Below are 24,471 nucleotides of genomic sequence, written 5' to 3'. Positions count from 1 at the left end.
TCGCATTTGTCGCGCCGCAAGCAAGCCCGTTTCCGCAGCTCCATCAAAAAACGCGGCCGCCAAACGAGACAATCGAATTTCTCCCTCCCAACGAGCAATCAAGCATCTAGAACCATCGTCCATCACTTCACCACGCGGGAGTTACATATCAGATACAAGCACACTCGAAACCCACAGCGCGACGACAGTCTTAAACCGCAACCATGGCCAACTTCCTCGCCTCCATCTTCGGCACGGAGCTCGACAAGGTCAACTGCTCCTTCTACTTCAAGATCGGCGCTTGCCGCCACGGCGACCGCTGCTCGAGAAAACACGTCAAGCCCAGCTACTCGCAGACCATCCTCATGCCCAACCTCTACCAGAACCCGGCCTACGACCCAAAGAACCGCATGAACCCGTCCCAGCTGCAGAACCACTTTGACGCCTTTTACGAGGATATCTGGTGCGAGCTCTGCAAGTACGGCGAGCTCGAGGAGCTCGTGGTGTGCGACAATAACAATGACCGTGCGTCGTCGTCCTCTTCTTCCTTCCCTCTCACCCATTCTCTAGTGGTCTTAAGAAGATGATCGTATACTAACCAAAGACACACAGACCTCATAGGAAACGTCTACGCCCGCTTCAAATACGAAGACTCTGCCCAAAAGGCCTGCGACGACCTCAACTCGCGGTGGTACGCCGCCCGCCCCATATACTGCGAGCTCTCCCCCGTCACCGACTTCCGCGAGGCCTGCTGCCGCCTCAACTCGGGCGAGGGCTGCGTCCGCGGCGGCTTCTGCAACTTCATCCACCGCAAGAACCCCTCCGAGGACCTCGACCGCGACCTCACCCTCAGCACCAAGAAGTGGCTCAAGGACCGCGGCCGCGACGAGAGGAGCCCGTCTCGCTCGCCTACCCCCGAACCCACGCGCCGTCGGTACTAAAGAGCAAGAAAGGGATGGTAATTCGGTTCAGGGGAACACAACGATTGGGAGCTGTTTGTTTGAAGCGTATCGTTGTCGTATGAGGCGGAACAGAGCGCGACGGTTCCAAACGACAAAGGATGCGGACGATGATCAAACTCTGGCATTGAAGCTCGGCTGAGCAAAACAAACCAGGCTGTTTGGAGGTTGCCGGAAGCCGGGCCGCCGGGCATTGGCATGTCGTATCATGTCACGACAGGTCTAATCGCAGAAGGAGGAAGAGGAAGACGAAGAGTGCAAGGCGAAACCCCCAGAAATTGAGAATTTGATACCCATCCCCCGTACCTGTCTCAAAGGGGTGGATTGGAAGACCAAATAAAAAAGAGGGTGAGAGCGGCGTTTATGGCGTTTCCGGGATGGGCTGGGGTACTATGGGAGAAACTCTTGAAAGGGCAGAGCACCATGTAACAAAACATGTGAGATTAAGTAGTGCCTCCAAATCGAAGAGCAACTACGACCCCTGCATCATCATCATCAACCCTTGCCTCGAATATTGGGGGTGAATCATGTCCAAAAAAACTTCTCCGCAGTTGAGTGCCGTTATTACTGAGCAGTAAGCAATGCTATACATATCTACAGAGGTATCCCTTTTCTACCAAACCCCTTCCCCGGGTGTTCGCCAATGCAAAAGCTTTATAGTTTGTTACCCCCCGACCAGCCTCCCTTTCCTCCATCCCCTCTAGCCAGAGATCCGCCTCCCATGGTGAATTAATGTGATGTTTGGCAAAAAAGGGGTTCGCCAGATGGGGTGGGAGGGGAAAACAAAAACCAGAGGGACGGACGTGCGTCCTAGAATAGCTTGGCTCTGATCTACTCCAAAGCATCATGGAAGCTGTCGTTACTCTCATCGGCTCTCTTCAGCGGCGGTACGCTCTTCTTCATGTCTGTGAAGTCCATCAATGGTCCCTCTTTTGCTTGCGTTCCGGTGCTGTTGAGCATCCCTTCGATGTCCTTGGATCCACTCCGCGCCTCCTGAGCTGCCGGAGGAATACCGCTTGGTGGCTGAACAGCAGGCGCAGTTGCTATTGGGGCTGATGGAGTGGTAGCTGGCGCGTCGCCGAAATCGATCAAGTCATTGCCTCCAACATGTTGCTGAGCGACCGGAGCGGGGGCCGGGGCCGGGGCTGGGGCCTCTGCTGTCGCAGAGGGCTTATGGGGAGGAATGGCGTTTGTCGTAGAAGGTTTCTGGCCCGGAAGAATAGGGTATATGGCCAAAATTTGCTCAGTCTGCTTCTCTGGGTTCGTGTGGTCACTATTTTGTGTCAGTATTTCTTGATCCGATGTGAGAGTTAGATGTACTCACATGTGAGCATTGATGATCCACTCCAGCTCTTCCTCGCCCTCTTCAGGACCACCCGGGCCGCCCTGAACAGCTCTGAAAAGCCTAGGCTTCCATTCAACGCCTTCGCGAGCTCTTGTCTCGCGTTCCTCGCGTTGTCTGTCCTCAACCTTGGTCTTCTCGTCCGTCGCAAGCTCATGGTTGCGATCCTTTACGGCCTGAGCTGTCGGTGCCCAGAGCTTCTGAGATTCGCGCTCATCCTGCTCTTCGATGGGCCGCACCAGGGGACTGCTGGGCTTCGACCGTCTAGCGTTGAAGAACATCTCCTTATGACCGGTCTGAGGCTGTCAGCAACGTGTCAAAACTGCAGCATCATCCTGAACCTACCTTGACATCCTTGACAAACATCTCATCGTTCCAAAAGCCCGAGAGCTCGTAAAGGACCTCGCCTGTGCTCTCATGCTTGATTGAGCCACCAATCGCATTATAGGTACCGCTGACCCAGCCCTTCACCTTGAACTCAATGTCGGCGACCAAATCGAGCTCTGGGCACCGGACAAAGCTGTGGTCGCCAAGCTCATACTTCATCTTTCCAAAGAGAATGCCTCGAGCGTACATGTTTGGCTGTGTCAAGATACTGGTCTCAAGGTCAGCGTATTATGTCACGAGCGGATTCCTAGCCAACATACTATCGTTCGCCCTTTGTCTTGTCCTTGCCCCTATTCAGGAACGACAAGACCGCTGTACCCTCCATCAAGCTCGCCGCCGAGTTTCCGAGAAACTTGCTCCTGGGCTTGAGTGTGCCATCAACACGGATGTTGTGCTCGGGGACCATGTAGAAGTAGCTAGACTTGGGAGGGTGATGCGATGTTTGCTCGGAGATGTAGTATGCCCTGGTGTTATCGGGCAAATCCCAGTAGCAGGAGAAAACCTCGCCGAGGATCGGGTTCAGGGGTTTCTTCACTCCTCTGGATACAGGTTAGCAACGTATACGGCTTATACGGGTGGCTCGGAAGAACCGACGGTGGTTTAATATGCCATCCACTGAGGTAGAACTTGACAACGGAGACGAATCGTAGTACAGGGTCGTCGATCTCGGGTATAGGGAGGAGCATTTCGGGGTGGCACATGAAGCTACGACAAACGCACATAGTCAGCGAAGGAGGTCTCATAACCCGCATCTTTTTCGGAGACTACTGACTTTGTAATCCTCTCGAGCATACTACGGGGCTCAAGAATGAAGGTCGGCAAAACAACGCGACTCAAGTCAGCTCCCGGACGAAGCTGGGAGATGATGTGGCCGAGCACTGGACTCCATGTTAGCCGAGTGCGCGTGAAGCACCCCGCGAGCAGGCAAATGCGGGCGCAACGTTTCTTGCAGAGGCTTCACTCACCGTTGCCCTGGTCGGCCTCGACCACAGTCGTGTCGTCATCTTCAGCAGCGCCTCTGGCCTCGTCGATGCTCGAGCGATTGCTAGCTGGTGGGTTGGAAAGCCAAGAGGTCAGCATGGTTGGAGGCAACTTTTTTTCTTCGATTTGCGCACGACAGAGGTTTGGAGAGTGGGAGTGGAGGCTTTTCGGCTCCCGGAAGACGCCAGAGCCAAGGTACGCGACTAGGGAAACAAGCAGGGTATAGGGAAACGGGCAACGGGCCGTAAGGGTATGTAAAGGGAAAAGGGTGTTAGAAGGCGCGCGAGTTTGCCGCTGTATGAAGTCCACAACAGGCGCGACGAGGAGGGGACGACTGGTATTATCCAGACAACGGACCAGGCAGTGACGCTAGGGCTGGTAAGACTCACTGAGGCTGGAGGCTCTGGAGCGTCTTCCTGGCACATGGACCAAACCCATGACTGCGACTGGCTCTTGGTGGGCGGTGGGTGCAGCGATGCCCCTCAGTTGTCTTTCAGACCGCTATCGGTCTTATCGGCGCGGTGCCCGGGATGTGCCTTCTTGCTGGAATGAGGGGCAGTGCTCCCCTAAAAGGCGTCTGCGGGTTGCTTGAAGCTGCAAGTAGGGGTAGAGTCGGCAAGTAAAGGATGGGGCCTCGCAGCCCGGTACGTAGTCGAGCGAGAGCGAGGGGACGGCAGTGAAGAGTGGCAGCAGTTGAACAGTGGACTTTGTGGGAACCTGTCGTACTAAAAGTAGTTGTTGGTCGATAAAGCCGAAGATGGTTTGAGTTCCTCCGGGGCAAGGGTTTGCTGGCGAAGGAAGCGTCGGGAGGATAAAGGTTGGGGACGTATCAGTCGGATGCAAAAGTGGGAAAGAAAGAAGTCGGGTTTAATGATGTTGAGTTTAGAGAGGCGAAGAGTTGGAGAGAGAAAAAGAGGCCCGCTTGGCGAAGGGCACTGGCGGGAGGAAAGATGACCTATCGATGTCTCACTCGCTTGCTGTTTTCGATTGGGCGTTGCCGCCTCTGACAACCTGAGCTGGAACGTAAACCAGAGCTGTAGAGAACAAAATGGATAAAAAAAGGTAGCTGGGCGCCCACTGGGAGACCGGGCGAAGCGGAAAGGGTGAGGCGGATGTCAGATGAAGGTCGATGGAGGTAGGTAGCTGTTCCAGGTTGTTGGTTAACCAAGGAACGGCCGGAATTTGAGAAGAGACTGAGGTCAAAGATGAGTTCCCATGTCTGAAGTCGTAAGGAAGGAGCACAAGACCGTGTACAATGTAGTTTGGTGACACAAGATGACGATTGCCTGGTAGATTCCTTAGCAATTGTCAATGGCGAGAGCAGATTGGTGTCAAAACGAGGCAACTTTGGGTAAGGTCGTAGACGGAAGCTACCTCGACGCCTACCTTAGCAGTTCTTAGCTACCTGTGATGGTCAGCACCAATCCAGTCGCCAGTGGCCTGGGCTGGGCTCCCATGCAGTCCTTACGTCGCTGATGTACGGAGGGGACCCCACAACGGAGGACAGCGGAGGAGGAGGGGTGATGACGTCGCGCCATTCATTGGAAAACTTTTTTTTTGTCCATTTCTCCAATGCCATCATGTTCCATTAGCTCCGTGCACCGCTACTTTAGCTGCCTACCTCGCCGTGCTTTCCCCAACCTAGCTGTCATCATCTCTAAAGTCCAGTGCAATGGTACCCAAGAAGAAGCCTAAAGTAGCCCGACAAACCCGAACCACCTTATGAAGAGTCACTCAAAACACTGGGGTGTTCATCTGCACTTCCGCAATATTTCCCACAAGTGACAACGGGCGGGGAGGAGCGAGCGAGCCATCGAGATGCCAACCCGCGCATCCGCATCTGTTCGCACGGGAGTGTCTGTCACCCCAGCTTCCCCCCCCCCTCCACTCCTTTCTTCCGTCCCATCCCATGTTCAATACCATCAAATGCTGTGCTACCCTGCACCCAATCACATGCCCGCCGGCTTCTCTTCATAAGCCAATCATGCAGTGAGCGACTCCCCCTTCTGTTCAAAATGCTTGAATCCCTCGCCCACTACACGGTGCGCCCTGCTGCAGGGTACTAATTATTGAGACTTATGCGGAAAGGTATCTCATCTTGAGGACCTGGCCCATCTCGCGTCTATTTTATACATGAAAGCTTTCGACCAAATCATATGTATCTACCCAAATGAAATGCTCTACAACGAGCTAGCAATTGTCTATACGTGCATATGTTAGGTACCTAAGGGAAGCATCCCAGTTGAAGATGGAGAGGAGAACGCCGAACAAGATCTCAACAAGACCAAGTCACCTACCTTACCCAGGTGATTGGCGTGCCCAGGCATCTCACCCCCATTATGCAGGTCAATTGTGGCAGTGCTGCTACTTCCAAGCAATATTAACCACTTCGAGTTGCAGACCGAGACCTCATACCCTCAAAGTCCCACGCCCTTCGACCAAGAGGTCCACGACGTTCCAGTCTGGTGGACCACTGAATGGACAGCTCTGTTTCCATACACAGCTTATTGACGAATGGCCCGCACGGGTACCATAGCCCATGTCACTCGCGTTTTTCGGCACCATCGTATGTGTCGGATACACGTCGTGTGTCACTTAATACGCGTATCATTGTCAAGCTGCTGTCCTTTCTACCTAAGGAAAGGCACGCTGCTCGTAAGCGCGTGCTTTGATGCCTGCCCTTTGCTCTACAACCACCATGATATCCTGACAGGCAGCCAAACAGTGACCAAACCCTGATGATCCGGTCGTGTTGCTGCTTAAAACCACACGAAAAAAAGTAGGCCGCTCTGGAGAGGCTCCCAACGATGCCTAGCCTCGCAAACCATGGCGGCTGTCCCGGGTCTTCCGGCCAGACCTGCCACATCATCCGAGTGCCTAGGCACTTGTCGTCTCGGTATAAACCAGTGCCAAATCCACCCGCCATCTTCAGGCTGCGGATTCTGCCCTTTTCCGTCCCCGTGCTTAATCCATCTCTCCTTTCTCGCTATTCGTTGTTCGCAAAGCAATGTGATGAACAGATTGATGGGTATCTTGTTTTTTCCGAATGTCCAGGTCTTGCTTCCAACCACAACAATGCTTTGGATAATTCTTCGCTTTTCTCACAGCTCCTTACTTGTCAATTCGAGTGGGCTTCGTCTATCGGCCTCTCAGTGACCTGGAACCCTTGACGGTGGCCGGTAGACACTGCGTCAGCCGGTCGCGTTCTGTTCGGGAGTTAGCATGAGCCCGAGTCCATTCGGCAATGGGTCTAGGAAAACTTACCCGCTTCGTTTTCGAAGAGGAGCGTGATGTCGTCGTGCTCACCCGGCAAGTCCGGCAGGTCCAGACAAATGAATCCCATGTCGTCTGACGGTCCGTCGCTGCCGTTGGGCATGCGTGGCATGGGGAACTTGGCGTCAACAAACTTGATACCAGCTTTACTGCTCCTCGAAAACGTCTCGTATACATCCGTGCCTTTCAAAACGAAGTTCATACACTGGCCGTGGTGAAAGTCTGGGAAGAACGCGAGGAGTTGCATGATTGTGCCTTGTTGCACCACTTGGACTCGAGTCAATCCCGCCTCCCATTTCTTGTGGATCGGAACCACCATTCTTCGTCGAGAAATTGCAAAGGTAGCGGCGAGGCCGTCGAAGACGACTTGGAATCCAGTCAATGCAGCCTGGAAGGCATGGAGATCTTTCTGCGTCGGGAAGCTGTAAGTGCGAATTGTTTGGGTCGTCTGCAGCATTTGGAGCATTTCGGTCATAGCCTTGGGGATCTCCTTGCCAACAGTTCCGTCTGCTACGTTTGCAGTCATGTCGAACTGTGGCTGGCGCATCACCACGAGGGACTTGGTCTCTTGAACCTCGAGCCTCACTCGCAATTCGCCAGGTTGCAGGTTCACTCGGTCGGTGAGTAAACCCTGCTTGGATTCAACGATGACTCGTAATCTGTCGGCTAGAACTGTCCGAGGATATTCGTCGTCGGCATCTTCGTTGATGACTCGAAGGGATGTCCAGGGGATCTGGCTGACGCCTGGAAGATACTTGCTATCCTGCAACGATGTCGACATGGAGAATCCGATAAGGGGCACATCTGCGTAGATCGTCTCATCCTTTTGCACAGAAGTACCGGAAATAAGGCTGTTAAGCTGGGCCCGCTCCCCCTCATCAGCGAACGAGAGCACCATGCTCACCTTTATGCGCTTGTTCGGATCCGGGTTGACATTGTCGTACTTGAGCATCAAGGCAGCATCACCTCCGTCCGACCTAAGGAAACTGAAGGGGATTGGCATCTGTGGCGTGTAGGTGTGGTTGACACCACTCAGCGTTCTCGTGCGAGGGCCTGTTACCACGACGATTCTGTACCCCCTATGGTAAGCGCGTGGACCTGCAGCAGCATGCTCCTTATGAATCTTCTCAAACAGAGCCACATCGCAATTTGCCACGGCTTCCTTGGGAAACGCCCGGGAATTGGGATTTGAGTCGAAGTACTGGAATGACCGAAGGGTAGAACGGAAAACGCAGTGCTCGTCGGATCGAGCGTACAGTGTCGACTGCACCTGGGCACCGAAATCGTACATATTCCACAGCATTCGGTAGTCCTGCTGTGAGCACTGAACGACGATCATGAAGCCTCTGGGCAGTTTGATCTCGAGTGAGTGGGTTGAATTGCGCCAGCGGACATCGTCCCAGGTCGGGCCCGAGTTCTTATTTCCTTGGATTCGTAAGTTCACTTCACCGTGTTGACTAGCGATAACAAAGACCAAGTTGTGCTGTTTGTTAGGTCGGACCATGGTCAGGAGGCAAGGGAAGTAGAATCTCTGAGAATCCATGCCTTGTTCCATCAAGAACACGTCCGTGCTCACTCTGCCGAATGTGAAGTTCTCAGCAGTATCGTTAGGGGGCAGAGTCTCCAGAATTTCGAAAGCAGAGGGGGTGCGAACAACACCCGTCATGGCTGCAGATGAATCGGCAGTGAGCAAGGCAATCATGTCAACGCTCAGTCGGGGATATTCAACCCAGATAGACTTGTCGATGGTCTGAGGCAAGAACGCCTCTTCAGGCGGAAGGAACCCGTTTCTTTTCATTGAGACGGCAAGCTTCTTGAGAGCGCCGACCAACGTTGAGCGAATCTCAGTAATGCCTGCATCGGGCGCAAGGCGCTTGTTCTCCTGCACCTCAGGTATGGCTTCCTCCACCAACCAGTAGCCTTTGGCAAGGTTGGCATATGCCTGCTGGCGATCATTCTCGTTCTGCATCTGGTCTTGAGGACTACCAGGTCGTGCACGAACTGCAACCTCTAAAGCAGTGCGTCCTTTGATGAGCCACCACAGTGCAGCACGTGATAGCTCTAGCGGTGAACAGGCCGAAATGGGCTTGATTGTCTCGGCATGCAGCCTGAATAGTTCATTAAAGTGGCGAGTGCGAGTGACGAATGTGTTCAGAGCGTCATCACCAACTGCAAGGACTGCATCATGCAAGTTGAAGGATGCCTGTCTCGAGGCGACTGTTGCAGATGGGGGCGCCATGTGGTACTGGGAATTGACAGAAGGCTGCCGAGAGAAGTTGGCAGCTGTGTTCTGCTGCTGGCTGAATTCGGTGCTGCTGGAATATATGGATGAGGGGCTTTGCTCGGGAGGCTTTCTGTAGTCATCTGGGGATCTCGGCTGGAGAGGCACCTTGCTAGGTGGCACTGGAGATCTGGTTGGGGACTCGTTTATCTGCGGTACGAGAGGCGTTTGGCCTCCATGCTCCTCCCGCTCAGCTTGACGTGCGGCCTCTGCAAATGCCTTGCCCTCTGCTTGTCGCATCTCCGCCTGCTGGTGCTCGATGAAGGACTTTCGATTCTCGTTCTTCGCGATGGTCGGGGTGTCTAGGAATGGCGCCGAAACTGCGTTACCTGGTGCCACCTCTCTATAAGCTGGAGGGGGTTCTTTGGGCTCGATGGGCTCGTTGCTGACAGAGGAGAAGCCTGTCTGTGTTCGTCGCAGGCGGCCAGGCATGAAGTCTGAGTCCTCTTTCGGCGCTGAGGGCGCTCTCGGCGGGGAGTCGTGAACAGCAGCCACGGGTGTACGTCGTGGGGACGGAGGAGGTCGCTGCTTCTTGCGCCTCGATACCTCAATGGCTGGGATCTCCGACTCGTCACCACCTTCGCCAATGATGTCGGGTTTCTGGTCCACAAAACGAACGGTCAAGCCCTTTCGGTTGCTACGCCGCGGGCTCCGAGGTGGGATGCCCGGGCTTAGGCCAGGGCTGCGGGCGGAGTACTGGTTCGGGGGGTTCAGGCTTTGCTGTGAGTGACTAGCAACAGACAAGGCTTGTGGATAGCGAGTAGCGGAGGAGATATCGAGCTTCGAAAGCTGGGGGATGGCGGTGGAAGGCGAGGCATGGTTGACCTGCAGGGTATCAGAGGGGCCGTTGAGGAAATCATTGATATTATTGCCCGTTTCTTCGGCCGTGGGCTTGCGATCTTTCTCTTTGAGGGCAAAGAGCTTCCCCATTAGACGACCCCGCCTCGAGGTCGCGGAAGGCGGCTCGTTCTCCATTGTTTGAAATCGTTATCGACGCGCGGTAATATCGAAACCATAGGAGTAGGTGGGATCCTGCGCAAAGTAGGCAGCGTCAGCAAAGTCAAGCAAGGTAGGAGGCGTGAGCTGCCTCTCCGGTGGGATGTAGTTAGAGGAGGAAGGAGGTATGGGTATCAGCAGCCAGACCAGAAATTGAAATACCTCGAAGAATTACAGAGCAGACTACAGTCGAAGCTGCTAAAAATGCCCGCAATCACTCGTGAGCGGAAAGTGCGATTCTTGTATTTTTGAAAGTTGGCAAGTCGATTTGAGAGAAGGACGCGGCACCCGTGATAATTGTGCGAAGTGGCCTACCCAAGGTTTGGCGGTAGGCAGTCGTCTGTCAGCCCGGCGGGTGCGAAGCAAGGTAGTTGCAGCGAGAGCAGTGACAATTCAAGGTTGGAGAAGGTCTGGATTTGGCACAACAAGCCCAGACGAATCGGGATTGTTTGCCTTGCAGCAGGTAAGTTGGTGGTGCTTGCTGCTGGCGTCACTGCAAATGCGACCGTGACTGTGAAAGAAAGGCGGTCGGTGGCTTCAGCCCAAATGGGGTGAGATTTCGACGTTGGGTTATTCAAGAGAAGCAAGGGGTTTCAGTTTCGGAGAGATCGCAGGTAGGTACGCAGTGGTATTGTATTGGAAGGTGCGGAGCGGCAAGGTAAGGTAAGGTAGGCAGGCACGCAGGTAAGGTGCAGAGCAGTGCAGTCGACGCGCGGGTCTGCGGGTGCGGAGCTTGACAACGACACAGGGAAGGTAAGGTAGGTACGGATACTGGACCTGGGTCTTGGCTTCCTCACTAATAATTACCATGCGGATTCCAGGCGAAGGACGGCCACATGCACCACGTTGAGGAAGGAAGTTCCAGCGTCCTCGAGCATGGAAGTTGCAAAAGATGCAACAAAAGGCATGGGGGAGTTGAATGTGGGCAGGCGCCCGTGAAGTGCGGATACGTGAGGTGGTGAGGTGAGATTTCCAAGTTGTCTTGGACCGACTCCTCGCTAATACCTCGAAGTACCTTACCAAGGTGCGTACAGCGCGTCTGTCTCCAAGTTCCTTGCCTAGGAACTTTACGCTACTTCCCCTCATGCGTGGACCCTTGAAGACTCCAGTCCGCCCTTTAAGTGGCCAGGGGCCGTCATTGACACTACAACAAACTCAACCCCCCTTTCCGATCCCCGCCCAACCAGGCCGGGTCGACTTGGTTGCACGTCACAAGCGAGACAGAACAGGTACCTTCTTCTGTACCGGACAGTGGAGGGGCGTTAATGGAGGTACAGCAGGGCGGGCACACCAGATGGTTCAAGTACGTACTCGGCTGTCAGGTCAGGTTGCCCCAGTATCAGCACCAATCTCGAGTGGACGGCAACCGCATCGTTTGCAAATCCCCAAGAGGAGTCGGATGGTATCTGTTCTTTCTCCACTGATTCTGATTGCGGTACTGATTCTCTTCCGACTATAGGAACTTTGGCTTACGGCTCATTTTACCTGCATGAGGGAGGGAAAGAAAAACAAAGGCAGCAAGGCGATTGTCGAGGTGTCCAGACATGGGTCTTATCAACTTGATGGACGGGCACTTTGATCGGGAAGGCTGCCCTACCCATTCGGCAACGCAAACGAGACATAAGTGAACAGGTGTCTGTCAACCTCAGTGCACCTCACGCCATCTCCATCGTGGGACATCGTACATGGCCATTATCACGCCGCACGCACAGCATGACACCAGAGGCACGTCGCAGCACGAGCACGTCCTTCCCTCCATGGCGAAGCTTGACTCCCTCGCTGGGCTGTAGGGCGGCCATTCCGGGTCGAGTGTCCGGGGAGGATTGGAATCCCAAGCCCCAAGAGCACGGAACCTCTCTAGGGACCTTGTCCCTACCGTTCCTGGGTACGGGTGGCCTACGCAGTAGGTATACCGCACTAATACTTAGGCGCCGGCCGAAGGCAAATTCCACACTATTTTTGGGGTCCCATTCTCCAGCTCCGAGGCCCAGGGTGCACCAGGTGGGAGGGACCCGTTGTGCCGTTGCAGTTGGGGGCTCCTGCTGGACGACTGAGTCGGGTCTTGGGGCCCTGGGGGAGCATTGGATGGGGCTTCTTGGTCTCACTCTCGGGGTCCTCTTTGCTGGGCGAGAATAAAGCTGCTGAGTGGTGAGAATGGGTGAAGGGCGGAGACGAGAGAGCGCAGGCATTGCCGTCATTGGGTCGCGTTTTAAAATAAGAGGGAGGTCTGGGGGGTCTGGGGAGGGGCTCTTCGGCCTTGAGCGGTTCTCAACACGAACTTGTCGTACTCGCCCGTTGACAGTTCTACCTGTTAGCGAATCGAGTGAATTGGCCGCTTACTATCCGTAGATAACTGTTTCCTTTCAAGGTTGAGTGGGCTCGTAAATCCTCCCTCGTGTTCATAGTCTGCATACGACCTGTTTCCATAAAATAATTCACTTCGTATCCGTTTTAATTCCTGACCACCACCTCGCTCCAGCCCAACACGGGCTGGCCCGCTGGCATCAATTCTTCAGCTGCTAATACTGCAGCAAGAGGTACTGGGTAGAAGCAACTTTGTAAGGTCGGTCGCCGGTCGTCTATGGAGTCGTGGTCGCGCCTAGCAAATCGCACGTGTAGGTCACAGATCAAATGCAATGCAATACGCAGTCTCATGTACCCCTTGATTTCACGGATTTGCATACACATCGGACAATTCAAGGTTCAGAGTTCAGACGCTACTTACATGATGATGTGCAGCCCTTAAGTTTCAGACATGGGACGAATCTATCAAGCTGTCCGAACCTTAGCCTACTTGAGCAGCAGCGTCCTTGGCGAGCCGCAACTTGGCCATCCCATCTCAAAAGGTACCTTACACTGCGGTAAGCGTGTGGGTGACAAAATAAGATGTCTGGGCCGGTCAACAGACAAGGAGCCGCATTCTCAAAGTCATTGTTGCTATCATAGTTGCCATGCGCTGTCTAAATCGTGTTCAGTGAGAAAGACATGAGAAATGTGAAGCAATCATAGCAGCAGTGGCAATAAGTAGAAACAAGGCCGAGGAAAGTTTTGACCATGTGTCTTGTAGATTTCCTCCGAGAACTTAGGAAGGCACTCTCAGAGAGGCCACATGTCGCGTGAGCAACACCCGGACTGTCCAGCCGGAGCTGTTCCCTGCGACCAGCCAAAAAGAAAAGCTTCCCGCAACAAAAACAAGCAAACACCACATGCAAGATCCCGTCCAAGACAAGAGGTGTGGATAACAAATCTCTTCAACCGGAAAACTTAACTGCCTTGTCCGTTGCATACAGCACGTGGCATTGACGCCGCTTGCCTTTTTCTCTACACAATTCTGTCCGATGCAGCAGAAGTTCTCTTCTCCTCCTTCATGAGACATCTCTCCGAGACAAATCGATGAGGAACGAGCAACTTGGTCGATGAAAGGCATCCCGCTAAAGCATTTCGGAAACCTCGCAAGTCATGCAAGCCGCCTATCGAGCCGCTAATACGACGCGGAGCCGAAACTTCTTCACCTTAGCAAAGATACATACGAGTCATTTTGCTTCTCTTTTCACGGACACGACGCAGACAATTACCATCAACTCCACAACACACAAAGTATGTCGAAAATCAAATCGCTTTCATCATTTCATTTCCTAGCTGTCGCTCGCACCGCAATTAAACCCAACTCAGGGATGGCCACCCGACCGTGTCTGTGTTACTCCGTACGGGTACAACGTTCAAACTCGCCCCGATCCAACAAACTAGATGCCAAGGCCCGCCACGCCGTTATCAATAGGTTCACGCATGGACCATTTGCCGGAGTCTCTTCTCAATCTTCTGACGTCCATCCAACGTCTCCCACACGTTGTGAGGCGCGTCGTCGACCGTATCCCAATGCTTCAGGTTTCTCGTCAGATGGCTGAAATCTCTCTGCTTGTCCTCCCATTCGCTGTCCTTGCGAATGTTGACGCCGGAGCTGATGACCACCAGCGGGGTATTCGGGTACTGGATGGCCTTACTACTAATCACCTCGCGCTTGGTGAGTGAATCAGCCACGAGACTCTCCTGCAACTTTGAGAACAGGTACTTTCCACTCTGTCTGGCTGAACGACCCCAGACGCGGTCTGCGCTAGTGCGTCCACGGAAGATGGCGCCTGGCAGACGTTCGATTCCGAGAGGGGAGAAGACGCCACGAAGCCAGTAGAAGAAGCCTCTACCGGGGTCCGAAACCCGGTGAAGAAGGTCTTCGTGAAGCGGATCGATCAGAAGAAGGCCGTTTACTTCTCTGCCGTGTCGAGAGGAGAAGATTTGAGAGTAAACGGAACCAATTCCAGCGCTGGCAAGGATCCAAGGGCCCTTCTCACCAGCTCGTGCGAGAGCCTCGCTAAGGGCGTCAGTTGCCATGCCTGCTGACAGAGGGCTGGGGGCGGTATCGCTCCATCCGTAGCCCGGACGGTCGGCGAAGCAGTATCTTGAGATGGAGTCGTTCTTCAGAGCGTTTTGCGCAAACTGCCACAGTCCATTCTCGACTGGCAAGTCACCTCCCTCGAAGAAAACGGTAGGTAGCTTGTTGCCCGCGGCATCGGTGCCGTTCCCATCGCAGTAGACGTGAATGCGGTATTGGTCGCCATCGACCCAGTACTGCTCGCCCGGCGGGCCAAACCCGGCATCAAGAGATCGTAGAATCAGAGTGGCAGTGATAAGAATGATGATCAGAGACAGGACGACATAGGCCACCGTTGAGATGAGCACCTCGGTCCATTCCCAGACTGTGCGCCTCGTCTCAACGCGGCCAGTCAGCCTCTCCTCCTCTTCAGCTTTGCCCCATTTCACAGTTCGGTCACAGGCGAGTGCCCACAAGCTCACGACGAATGCCCCTGAGGGTGGCCTTGTCAGCAAAGGACCGGTCACATCAGATGCCAAACTCTCAACTTACAGACAACACTCGCAACTCCCACTCCAGCCTCTTCGTAACGGTTCTTCTGCACCGCAACAATGAGGATCATGTTGACAAGTAGCATGAGAGCCATAAAGATGGCCAGAACCCGGACAGCCTTGGACGGAGCCGCAAAGAACACGAGAGTAAACAGAAGCGTGAACAGTGCTACACTCGAATAGCTGAAGGCGTAAAATCCGGAACCGCGGGTGTGCATCCCAGGCGGCGTAACGAAGGAGGAAACCAAAGTCAGAGTCCACCACGTGAAAGTGAGTGCCGTGAAGAGAACAGTCACCCATCGCAGCAATCGCACCGTCCACAGGTTGTAAGGAGACACCGCCGGGTCATCGGGCGTCAAATACTGGCGGTTGTCGCTGTCGAGCCGGTTCGGTAGGAGCCGAGTGTGTTCATCGGGTTCCCGTGCCGCGTACTCATTCGAACCTCTCTCTTCCGGAGGACCAGGTCCATCACGGACCTCCTGATCGTCGTCCTTCTTGTTCCTCGAACCCCAAAGCGAAGACATGGCTGGCGTTTTGTGTCGTAGCTATCGTCGAAGGCCTGGACAACGGGGGGGATGTTCGCACCAAGTGGCACAAGTGATATGCGGCAGGGTATCTTTCGTAAATGCAACCTTGACCGAAAAGTACAGAAAACCGATGCAAAAAAGGAAGAATACGAGGGAGAGAAAGAGGGAGAAAGCTGGGAACTGGGGGACACACGTCCAAGTAAATGGCGGTAGACTGAAGCAGCTAAGACGAACGACCGTGGACTAGGCACTAATACCTACTTACATCCCGCTCACAGACGTCTCAATGACGGCAGGGGGGGCCCAGAGCTTCATCGAATCAATGCTGCAACCACCACTCACCAGAGGGCAGAGGCCAGAGCTTCCTGGTCATGTACGTCATCCTCTGCAATTGGGGGAACGCGACACACAGCGCTGTCACCGAATGCGGAAAGGTGGGGAAAACAACCACGGCGCTGGCGCCGTGAGGATCGCCGATTGGAAGGCCCCATTTTCCAGCAGTCCAGTCGGGGGAGCTGGCCACTGGTTACTGCTTCAGCACACTGCCCGTCCGAAATCTCCACACCCGAATCGGAGCTAAGCTCCGGCCTAGCGTGGGGGATTCACGAAGCGGTGGTAGCCAACGCGGGAGCGAGTTGGCGAGAAGCAAATGCTCGCGCCTCACTTTGGGCAGCGTGGAAAGAAACAGGGAATTCAACGTTGGTGGTGGTGACCCAGCCAGCTGCTCTTTGCTGTCCTGCAAATGCATCTGCATCTGCGAGTGCCAATGACAGTTTTCGGCTCCATACCTGAGCTAACACGAGCATCAAGTGGTGTCTCGGTGTTCGACTTGACCAACCAACCAACCGCATGCGATGGAGCTGTCACTCACGCAATCTTGACGGCTAGGCCTCCTCCACACCACTGGTGAATCCCATCGTGACTAAATCTCTCAATTGTCCCGCCCCAGTGTGCCCTACATGACTTCCGGCAAGTGTGTGGAGTTATGCCGCGATTGGGGACCGATATTGCGATACATTTTGTGACTGCCCCAATTTCCTGGCCCATGATTTCTCCAGATCTCCAAATAGGAACTATTCATCGTCAATGTCAAGTACGCATGTACCTTCAACATCCTCTGTGACCGTCACCAGCCGTCAACCATTGGGAACATTACGTTGGCATGTGAATTTGGCACTCAAGGAGCATAGTGGGAAATCTTCCGCTTTCATCAGACTATGGTGCTCTTATAGACAGTCGTTTCAGGCCCTCCATCCTGTGGCGCACAAACGGCCAACAAAGTTTGAAAATTCCACCGCAGCTTCTGTGACAGGCTCATTGCCGTGGCGTCTAGAAGCGGGTATAATGCAAACGCGATTCAAGCAAATCGTCATCATCTTTCAGTCGTTGTCTCGTTCATCAATCCACATACTCCCGCGTCTGCCTTGTCACAAATAAAGGCATGCCCCTTCCCCAATTTCAGCCTGTTGAGTATCACGCCTATGCCCATGGGGCAATAGGGTTGACCTCCCTGCTACCCGCCGAAGACTCAGATGAAACAGAGCCGGAGATTCTCTCGCAACCGCCATATGCTTGGCGAACCTGCTTTCGATTGGCAAACTTCTTCTTGGCAATCGTCTCGGGATCAGGCCCGCTGGAAGGCTTGATGGCCTCTTCGGGAATTGCTCCAATAGGAGCGTGCAGCTTTGCGCTGGCATCTGGGTCATTCATCGCGATCCCATGTTTGTGGTACTCTTGTTTCTTGAGCTGTTTCCAGTCTTGAGAGGACGGCTCGCCAGTACTGAACCAGTCTTTGAGCTGGCTCACCCAATGATGCTTGCCGTCTTTGGGTTTGGTCTTACCACTTCGTCTCTTCTTTGTAGGGCTTCCACTGACACTAACTGTAGAAGCGCTGTACTCTGATGTCTGAGAATGGTCGGAGAACATGCGTTTCGGAGGGGACATCCTCAAGTCCATCTCCGAGATTCTGCGTCTGAGACCCATCTCGTCGTCTGAGAGATCGAGCAAAGTTCCTGGATGGTTATCTTCTTCGTCTATCGCTAGTCCTATCCTATGAGGGGCAGTTCGCGTGTCGACTGTTGCTATTCCTGAGCTAGATGCCGGGCGAAGTGGGCTCGGCGGGCGTAGGTGGGTGGATGCAAGATCGACTGACTTGGCGAACTTGTGACCAAGAACAAAAGCGCGCTTCTGAGGAGACGCCTTCTTAGGTGAGCTTTCAAAGACAGCCTGAGCTGATGGATGAGTAGTTCGAGATCCAGTGAGAGAATCTCGGTCAGGATTCTGCGGCGCACTTCTATCGATTCGAGGCAGTCCTTCGGATTCAATGATCTTTTTGGTTCTCAGTGGTGTTGAGATTCCGAGGAGACTTCGCCGTTTCTTCTTCTTCTTCTCTGGAATCGGCCCCTAGCCGTAGACAAATGCCTCTGGACCAGTATCGGAAATGAAAGACTGCGAATCTGTCGAGGGTTCGATTTCTTCCTCCCGTATGGGTCTGTACGATGACGCCCAGTAGAACGGGGGCTCGATGAGGCCACTAGTTGTGGATGTTCGTGCTTCTCCAAAACCGGCAGGAGGTAGGTGAATACCCAGCTGTGCGGATGAAGAGATGGAGGGTCTCGACGGTGGTCGTAAGGCCGCGGTTGGGTATGAGAAATTCCGAATGGGAGGCGAAGGTGCTGGTGAGTCGAAGGGTGAAAGCAGGTCTTCTTGGATAGGTTGAGGCGGGTTCTTCTGCTTGTTTCGATGTCGATGGAAGAGCCGCATTGTTCGGTGAGAGAATAGACTAGTAAAACTGCTATTCAAACATTCGAAAAACACGCCCGAATTCCCCGAGATTTGCAGAAGAGACGCCAGACAGTATTCTTTGGTAGGTGAGGACGGACAGTGTCACACAATTTCCGTATAGGGCGAAGGTGAAGGTGGCTTGGAGGATATATATATGTGCGGAGAAGGCGAAAAAGAATGGTAGAGTTTGATAACAAGTATTCGAGGGCGAAGAAGTTGGGTGTTTTGGAACTGAGTGTTGAGAAATTTGTATGTTCAGTAAAGTTGAGGCCGTGTCAGAGAGGAGAGAAAGAAGAACTGGCGGGCGAGGAGTAGAAGTAGAAAAGATCAACAGAGAGAGAGAAAAGGACCTCGTGGCAGTAACGTGTAATTTGACGCCGGCCCAAAAGAAGCGGAATGGAAACAAGAGCATGGGACGGAAAGGTCTCAGAAGCCATGCATGCTCGCTCTTGTGCTCTTGCCCCGCTCGTGTTGATTACCTTCCACGCCTTCCCATGTTTTTCTTCAGGAAAGAGCAGGCGGATTGGCTTGGCCTGCACCTTCCATGCTTTCTTTTGGTGGATGCCATGCCTTGTCCCGCATGCCACCCCGGCGTTCAGCACCTCGTGCCCATTAGCTCCTGCCATGTTGAGGGCAGAAAGAGCGAGGCATCACGGACACCATCTACCCGACCCTGTCGATATGCCAGCCCTGCAATACGACTGGACGCCACATGTCACTAATCATACGCTAACGCCAACGTTGGCAAAGACTGTGCGGTAATCCATAAGAAACGACGTTTAGTATTCATTGTTAGGGCACCCTCACAAGATGAGTGACGTCTTCCCCGCCCGCTCTACTACTGCAGCATCGTTGAACTATGAGCAGAGCCCTTGCCTGAAGTTGTTCGAGGGCTGGGTCCATGCAAGGAATGGGACTTCCACCGTCGGACTCCTCGGTCGACCGTCGACCTAGTCATCCCTTGGTTAGGTGTCTCGTAGTGTCTCAGGAACCAAAACGCAAGACTGGCCCAGCAAAACCAACTGCTAGCCCTTCGACGGCGTGTCGTTTCGTCCTTTGTTGACCGTCTGAGATGGGGAATGTGGTGCTCTCAGCTTGAAAGCACGGCTAACCCAGCGGTATGGTACAGGGACCAAGATGCATCTCACACACTTTAGGCTTCCCGTATTGGGGCGCAGCATCCTTTGTCTACTGGCCAGCAGGTTGAGGGGGCCCGTTTGTGCGGTAGTTGGATGTTTTGAAGGAAGAAGAATGCACTGATGATCGCCAGAAAGAAATGAACCAAAATCTTCGCCGATTAGATTCAATATTGAAGACAGACCGAGTTCAAGCTAGATATTGGCGGGTCTTTTGCGACAAGTTTTCCTTATTCGGAGTTGTGGTACTGGGTCATATCAAGATTTCGATAGCGTGGGCTGTAAAATGGAAGAAGCAAGTTTTCTTGCTGCAGCCACAATCTGATGTATCACAGATTCAACTTGCCGCCCGCGGATTCCGTTCCTCGTTCCGGTGCACCAGATGTGCCCTCTCCTGCGTAAGGTAAAATATCACATCTTCTAGAGGCCGTCGAGCTTCTCACGAATCTAGGCAAGCTCGGAAATCTACCATGGGCTGTGCGGGAATACGGACGTACGGTAGAACAACGTTGGACGGATTCTCAGAAGCTCTGGCTGGATAGCTGAACTGCTAGACCTGAACCGCACCAGTGCTTTCGACGTCATTGCCAGATGATCGAGATTCGAGAATACGCTCTTTCGTTGGACGTGAACTCAATGCCCATGGAGTTTCTCTCCGGAAAGAGGTTCATCGTCGATTTCTGCATCGGCGACTCCCCTCACAATAGCGGCTGAACAGAAGTCTCGGGAGGACAGCCAATCAGTCCACCTCTACACTTCAGACCCTGACGAAAATGAATGGAGCACCTGGCACGTGCACGCTCTTTCTAAGATGTACATACGGATACCGAGTGCCTAGGTAGGTAAGGTAGTAAGGTACCGGTAGACCGTGCACTGCCTGCCTCCCGTCGGCGACGTGATTCCGATCTTGACAATCTTCTGCAGGCGCCCTGCTCCAATCGAGCTAGCCAGTGGCGAACCTGCATTTGAACGTCAACCTCGGAGCGCTGTTTCCATTTCCCTGTCTTGCATCCAACCTTTGACTTTGGAATCCGTTGAATGAATCGGGCGGGCCACACAAGTAGGTAGGATAATACTTCCAACAACATCAACAACAACACCAGCAAAGTCAACAAACAGAAACCGTCGCTTGGCGCACGCACTTTGAGTTCACCCAACTCCTACGTCCGTTGGCTTACGCAGCCCGCCCTGCGCCCTCATCGTCGAAAGTATCATATCACAACGCAGTTCCTCTCTAGAAGCCTCTCACGGGCACACAAGCCCACAGGCACCTGCTTGAGATCCTGACTTAAGCTGAATGCAGCCTTCCCTGCACGGCGCTAGTATCCGAAGCTGACAAACTTCCCGAGCCATCTGCACGCGCGGCGCACCAAACGCACGGTGCACATTCAGCTCCGATTGCACTCCCGTTCCCCCTCCTTCCCAACCCCACCACGAGACGAAACACATTCCAACTTTCAACCTTCGATTCTCCCGCTCACACACCCAGGCGCCGACCACAAGAAAACAAACCAAGAAGCACCGCTGCTCCCGAGAGCGAGCCGCAAGCCTTCTCCCAACTATGCCCGGACTCACGATACAAACAGACGCGATCTCACCGCGCACATCGAGTGCGCCGGCACCCGCGCCATCTACGTCTGCGGCTGCTGGTCCGACTGCTGCCACAACCTCTTCGGCAGGCGGAACAAACCCACCACATGCGCAGCAGACCCCTCCGCGATCCTCTCGCTCCTCATCCCCCGCCCGGCCCCCCATCAGCCCCATAACCCCGACCCTACCCCCGGCCCGTCTGCCGGACCCTCCCGCCCCTTTCGCTGCCGACCGCCCTGTCCTCACCCACTCTTCCCAGCCGTCCGCCGCTACCGCCATCCCCCCTCCGCGTCCCGAACCCATCGACTTTGATTCCAACCCCGATGTCCTCGCCCTCAAGTCAGCCATCTCCATCCTCCAGATGCAATCGAGAAAGGCCGCCGCCGATATCCAAGGGCTCAACGCCGCAAAGAACGCCGCCGTAGAAAACCCGTCAGCTTTCCTCGCCGACCTCGGCGCAGGCAAAGTACACACGCAAGGCGACAAGCTGTTTGCTGAGTCTGATTCGGACTCAGACGACGAGACAGAGGGCAAAGCAGATGGGAGTGCCGCGCAAGGCAAGGCGAAGGAACCGCCACAGCCGTGGGCGTCACTTCCTAAGCCCCAGAACGTGGTGCGCTGTCCGCCCATCAACTGGTCACAATATGCCGTCGTCGGCGAGTCTCTCGACAAGATTCATGCGGACCAGCTGGCCAGACCAAGCCAAGGCGCTCCGGCAACGTTAGGACCCAGCGGGACATACGAGTTCAAAGGGGAGCCCGGAGGTAACCAGAGACCCTTTATCGGCGTCGCGGCCCCTTACACACCTGGGAAGGACAGGATCGAGAAGAAGGCAAGGGGAAGCAAGCGATGAGACGTGACGTTTCTTCCGTCCGAAAGATTTGAGAAAAGCCGGTTGAGGCAAGGTTGCCGGAACAAACATCCCGGGAATGGATGTATGATTGATGCTTTTCTACTGAGGTCATGAGATTACGAGGCGTTAAGCATGAATAGGGTGCATGGAAAGGAAGGCGTTTTGATGTGTTAAGCCAGGGCCATATTTTCATTTCGAGTCTGAAGAAGAAAAAGAAGAAGAAAAACAACGATATCAACTTTCGAACGTAGCTACTTTCGTCGCGTCGTTATCCGAGGTATCTACTGGAGTCTAGCGGGACAATCCCAAGCCCGTTCCTGAATATGCATGATTCCTATGCCGTTAACGCCGTCCAGCCCTCTGAAAGCAACTTGAACTTGGACAAGCCAAGATCAATTTTCACTACCATCCCCGTCATGACCGGGGAAACCGATAACCGGAAAAATGTCCACCTTTGGTACCGCGTTGGTCGCGTGGTGAACACCCGCGCACCCGTGGTGATGTGCCTTAGCCTAAAGGTGGTCATGAGAAGCAATATCAAAAGTCACTGAAAAGTTTAGCTTAGAAACGTAGGGCAAGATTCCGAGAGCGACTTACTCCATGCTCTGCTGCACAGATCTACGAAGCCGCCTGTTGTAGTTCTTCCGCGCCTCGGCACCTCCCCAGTAGAGGGTGTGCGCCTCAGGGTGTACCAAAGTTCGAGGGTCGTAAGCCGGATCTTCTTCTTCCAGTGCCGTAAACACAGCCTCGATGTGAGTTCGAACGTCCTCCTTCCTAAGTGAGTTCGGGAAATAGCACACTGTCCCGTCTTCTGCAATGCGATGGTGGAAAATGCGTGTGTGAAACTTGACTCGAGGTTGCTCCTCGGGGAACTTAGTACTGAAGTGGATTTTGAAGCGGAATAGGCCACCGTCGAGGTTCGTCATTGGACGCCCGAAATAGGTGATGATCCAAACGAAAGGATTGTTGTCCTCTAACTGGACGTCGTGAGGAATGTCTTGACGTTTGAATGCCTGCACCACTTGTTCATACTGGTGGCGCAAGTTGACGGAAAGTGTCATTTCCTTTTCGATCGCAACCTCGCCATCCTTCGCCCACTTGACGAGCTCATTGTCAAGCGCGGCCTTGACATTCCGCAGACGTCTTTCCAATTCTGTGTAGTTGAACTTGCCATCCATGGTGTTGCTAGCACCTTCAAACGGCATGCGAACAAACGCCTGGTGGTCCTTGACCTCGGTCTTTGCCTTCTGCACAGCAAGGAGGTAATTGTCGTAGTACCATAGGAACCGGCGCTTACATAAATCCTTAAAAGGCTCGAAAGGAACGTTCGTATCGTCGATATCATCGTTGTCGATATCCAGTTGATCTCCGTCCGCCGCAGACTGTTGGGCAATAGCGTTGCCGTCGGGTGTGAGACCAAGGTATTCCTCCATACGCTGGATGACGGAGACTCGAAGTGTTTCGTGACGTATCTAGAGCAATAATTAGTTATATTGTCTCTCATCATCCCCACACACCAGCGAGTCAATTCACCTTCTGGACGTAGTCCTTCTGGTTCTTCTTATCCGATGCTTCGTTGGCCTCCTCGAATCCAGGCTCGTTCTCGTAAGGGTTTCCGGACATTAAGCTCTGGATTGAAATGAGGATAGATTCGAGGCCCTGTGCCGCAGACCATTCCTCTCCACGCTCTCCACGCCATGTGCTAGGTCCTGTTAGTCAAAAGTCCCTTGGCAAATCCCATGCGCCTGGCTATACCCGAGGATGGACCTGCAACACACGTTAGTGCTCTTTGCTACTGAATACTCCATTGTGGGAGGTAAACCTACAAGCAAACCTTGCCAGACGAGTAGATGTTGGGGTTGAATCGGCATCGACCTCCGTTCGTTGTAATACCGTTGACATTGGGCGACTTCCTAGGGTAATCTACATTTGCGTCAGTCCAACCCACCCATAATTGCCACATTATAGTAGAAGTGTACCCTTGTTGAATCTGATCGCAAACTACTTTCCCGTTAGTACTGCGAGCAAATCGGGCACTTTCACATCAAATCGGTACCTCAAAGAACCCAAACTCGTACGGAGTGTCGTGAGGTCCGATGATCAAGGCCTTAACATTGCGAACATCGACATCACGACAAGCAACAGCTATGGCTGGCAAGGAGGTCAGCATGTGGGCTCGACTGTGTTCGCGGGGAGGCTCGTACAAAGATCCGAGGTTCGCTGGATGTCGCCGAGTTCCTGTTGTGCGATCAAATGTCAGCCTTGCCATTCTTGCCCCTCCTTCATCGCTCTGGTGAGGGGCGGGGCAGCTAAGGTACCTTGGTAATCCGAATGATGGATTGATCCGCCATGATGCCAGTTGGGTCAGGCACTGCCCCTTGACAGTCAGTGAGCGTGCTTTGGCAGAAGCTTGGTTGTAGGCAGTGATCGTAGATTCTCCTTGACGTGGGGTAGGTAGTTGATGGA

At 53.8% G+C, this 24,471-nt stretch overlaps 8 protein-coding genes across 8 annotated transcripts; 2 read left to right on the top strand and 6 right to left on the bottom strand.

Moving 5' to 3' along the window:
• Positions 1–203: 203 nt before the first annotated feature.
• On the top strand, positions 204–920 carry CCOS01_13619 (uncharacterized protein; the record flags this gene model as incomplete). Its single annotated transcript, XM_060461765.1, has 2 exons — positions 204–504; positions 592–920. The coding sequence occupies 2 exons, from the start codon at positions 204–206 to the stop codon at positions 918–920; spliced, it is 630 nt and encodes a 209-aa protein (XP_060307485.1).
• Positions 921–1,769: 849 nt separating this feature from the next.
• On the bottom strand, positions 1,770–4,086 carry CCOS01_13618 (oxysterol-binding protein; the record flags this gene model as incomplete). Its single annotated transcript, XM_060461764.1, has 8 exons — positions 1,770–2,211; positions 2,263–2,576; positions 2,626–2,875; positions 2,928–3,206; positions 3,262–3,372; positions 3,440–3,545; positions 3,633–3,716; positions 4,038–4,086. The coding sequence occupies 8 exons, from the start codon at positions 4,084–4,086 to the stop codon at positions 1,770–1,772; spliced, it is 1,635 nt and encodes a 544-aa protein (XP_060307484.1).
• Positions 4,087–6,786: 2,700 nt separating this feature from the next.
• CCOS01_13617 (uncharacterized protein) lies at positions 6,787–10,177 on the bottom strand (the record flags this gene model as incomplete). Its single annotated transcript, XM_060461763.1, has 2 exons — positions 6,787–6,854; positions 6,913–10,177. 2 exons carry the CDS (start codon positions 10,175–10,177, stop codon positions 6,787–6,789), a joined length of 3,333 nt encoding a protein of 1,110 aa, XP_060307483.1.
• Positions 10,178–11,853: 1,676 nt separating this feature from the next.
• Positions 11,854–12,396, bottom strand: CCOS01_13616 (uncharacterized protein; the record flags this gene model as incomplete). The annotated part of the gene is made up of 1 exon (XM_060461762.1): positions 11,854–12,396. One exon carries the CDS (start codon positions 12,394–12,396, stop codon positions 11,854–11,856), a length of 543 nt encoding a protein of 180 aa, XP_060307482.1.
• Positions 12,397–13,978: 1,582 nt separating this feature from the next.
• CCOS01_13615 (uncharacterized protein) lies at positions 13,979–15,639 on the bottom strand (the record flags this gene model as incomplete). The annotated part of the gene is made up of 2 exons (XM_060461761.1): positions 13,979–15,057; positions 15,117–15,639. 2 exons carry the CDS (start codon positions 15,637–15,639, stop codon positions 13,979–13,981), a joined length of 1,602 nt encoding a protein of 533 aa, XP_060307481.1.
• Positions 15,640–17,121: 1,482 nt separating this feature from the next.
• Positions 17,122–18,405, bottom strand: CCOS01_13614 (uncharacterized protein; the record flags this gene model as incomplete). The annotated part of the gene is made up of 2 exons (XM_060461760.1): positions 17,122–17,970; positions 18,058–18,405. The coding sequence occupies 2 exons, from the start codon at positions 18,403–18,405 to the stop codon at positions 17,122–17,124; spliced, it is 1,197 nt and encodes a 398-aa protein (XP_060307480.1).
• A 2,718-nt stretch (positions 18,406–21,123) lies between these two features.
• Positions 21,124–22,005, top strand: CCOS01_13613 (uncharacterized protein; the record flags this gene model as incomplete). The annotated part of the gene is made up of 1 exon (XM_060461759.1): positions 21,124–22,005. The coding sequence occupies one exon, from the start codon at positions 21,124–21,126 to the stop codon at positions 22,003–22,005; it is 882 nt and encodes a 293-aa protein (XP_060307479.1).
• A 593-nt stretch (positions 22,006–22,598) lies between these two features.
• CCOS01_13612 (ubiquitin-conjugating enzyme) lies at positions 22,599–24,356 on the bottom strand (the record flags this gene model as incomplete). The annotated part of the gene is made up of 7 exons (XM_060461758.1): positions 22,599–23,477; positions 23,539–23,707; positions 23,832–23,928; positions 23,985–24,006; positions 24,062–24,156; positions 24,210–24,243; positions 24,324–24,356. 7 exons carry the CDS (start codon positions 24,354–24,356, stop codon positions 22,599–22,601), a joined length of 1,329 nt encoding a protein of 442 aa, XP_060307478.1.
• Between the last annotated feature and the right edge of the window lie 115 nt (positions 24,357–24,471).

The sequence above is a fragment of the Colletotrichum costaricense genome (assembly GCF_030867565.1).
Source record: "Colletotrichum costaricense strain IMI 309622 chromosome Unknown Scaffold_18.1, whole genome shotgun sequence".
Classification (NCBI taxonomy): domain Eukaryota; kingdom Fungi; phylum Ascomycota; class Sordariomycetes; order Glomerellales; family Glomerellaceae; genus Colletotrichum; species Colletotrichum costaricense.
Note: the sequence above shows the minus strand (reverse complement) of the source record. Positions and strands in the feature narration are given on the sequence as shown.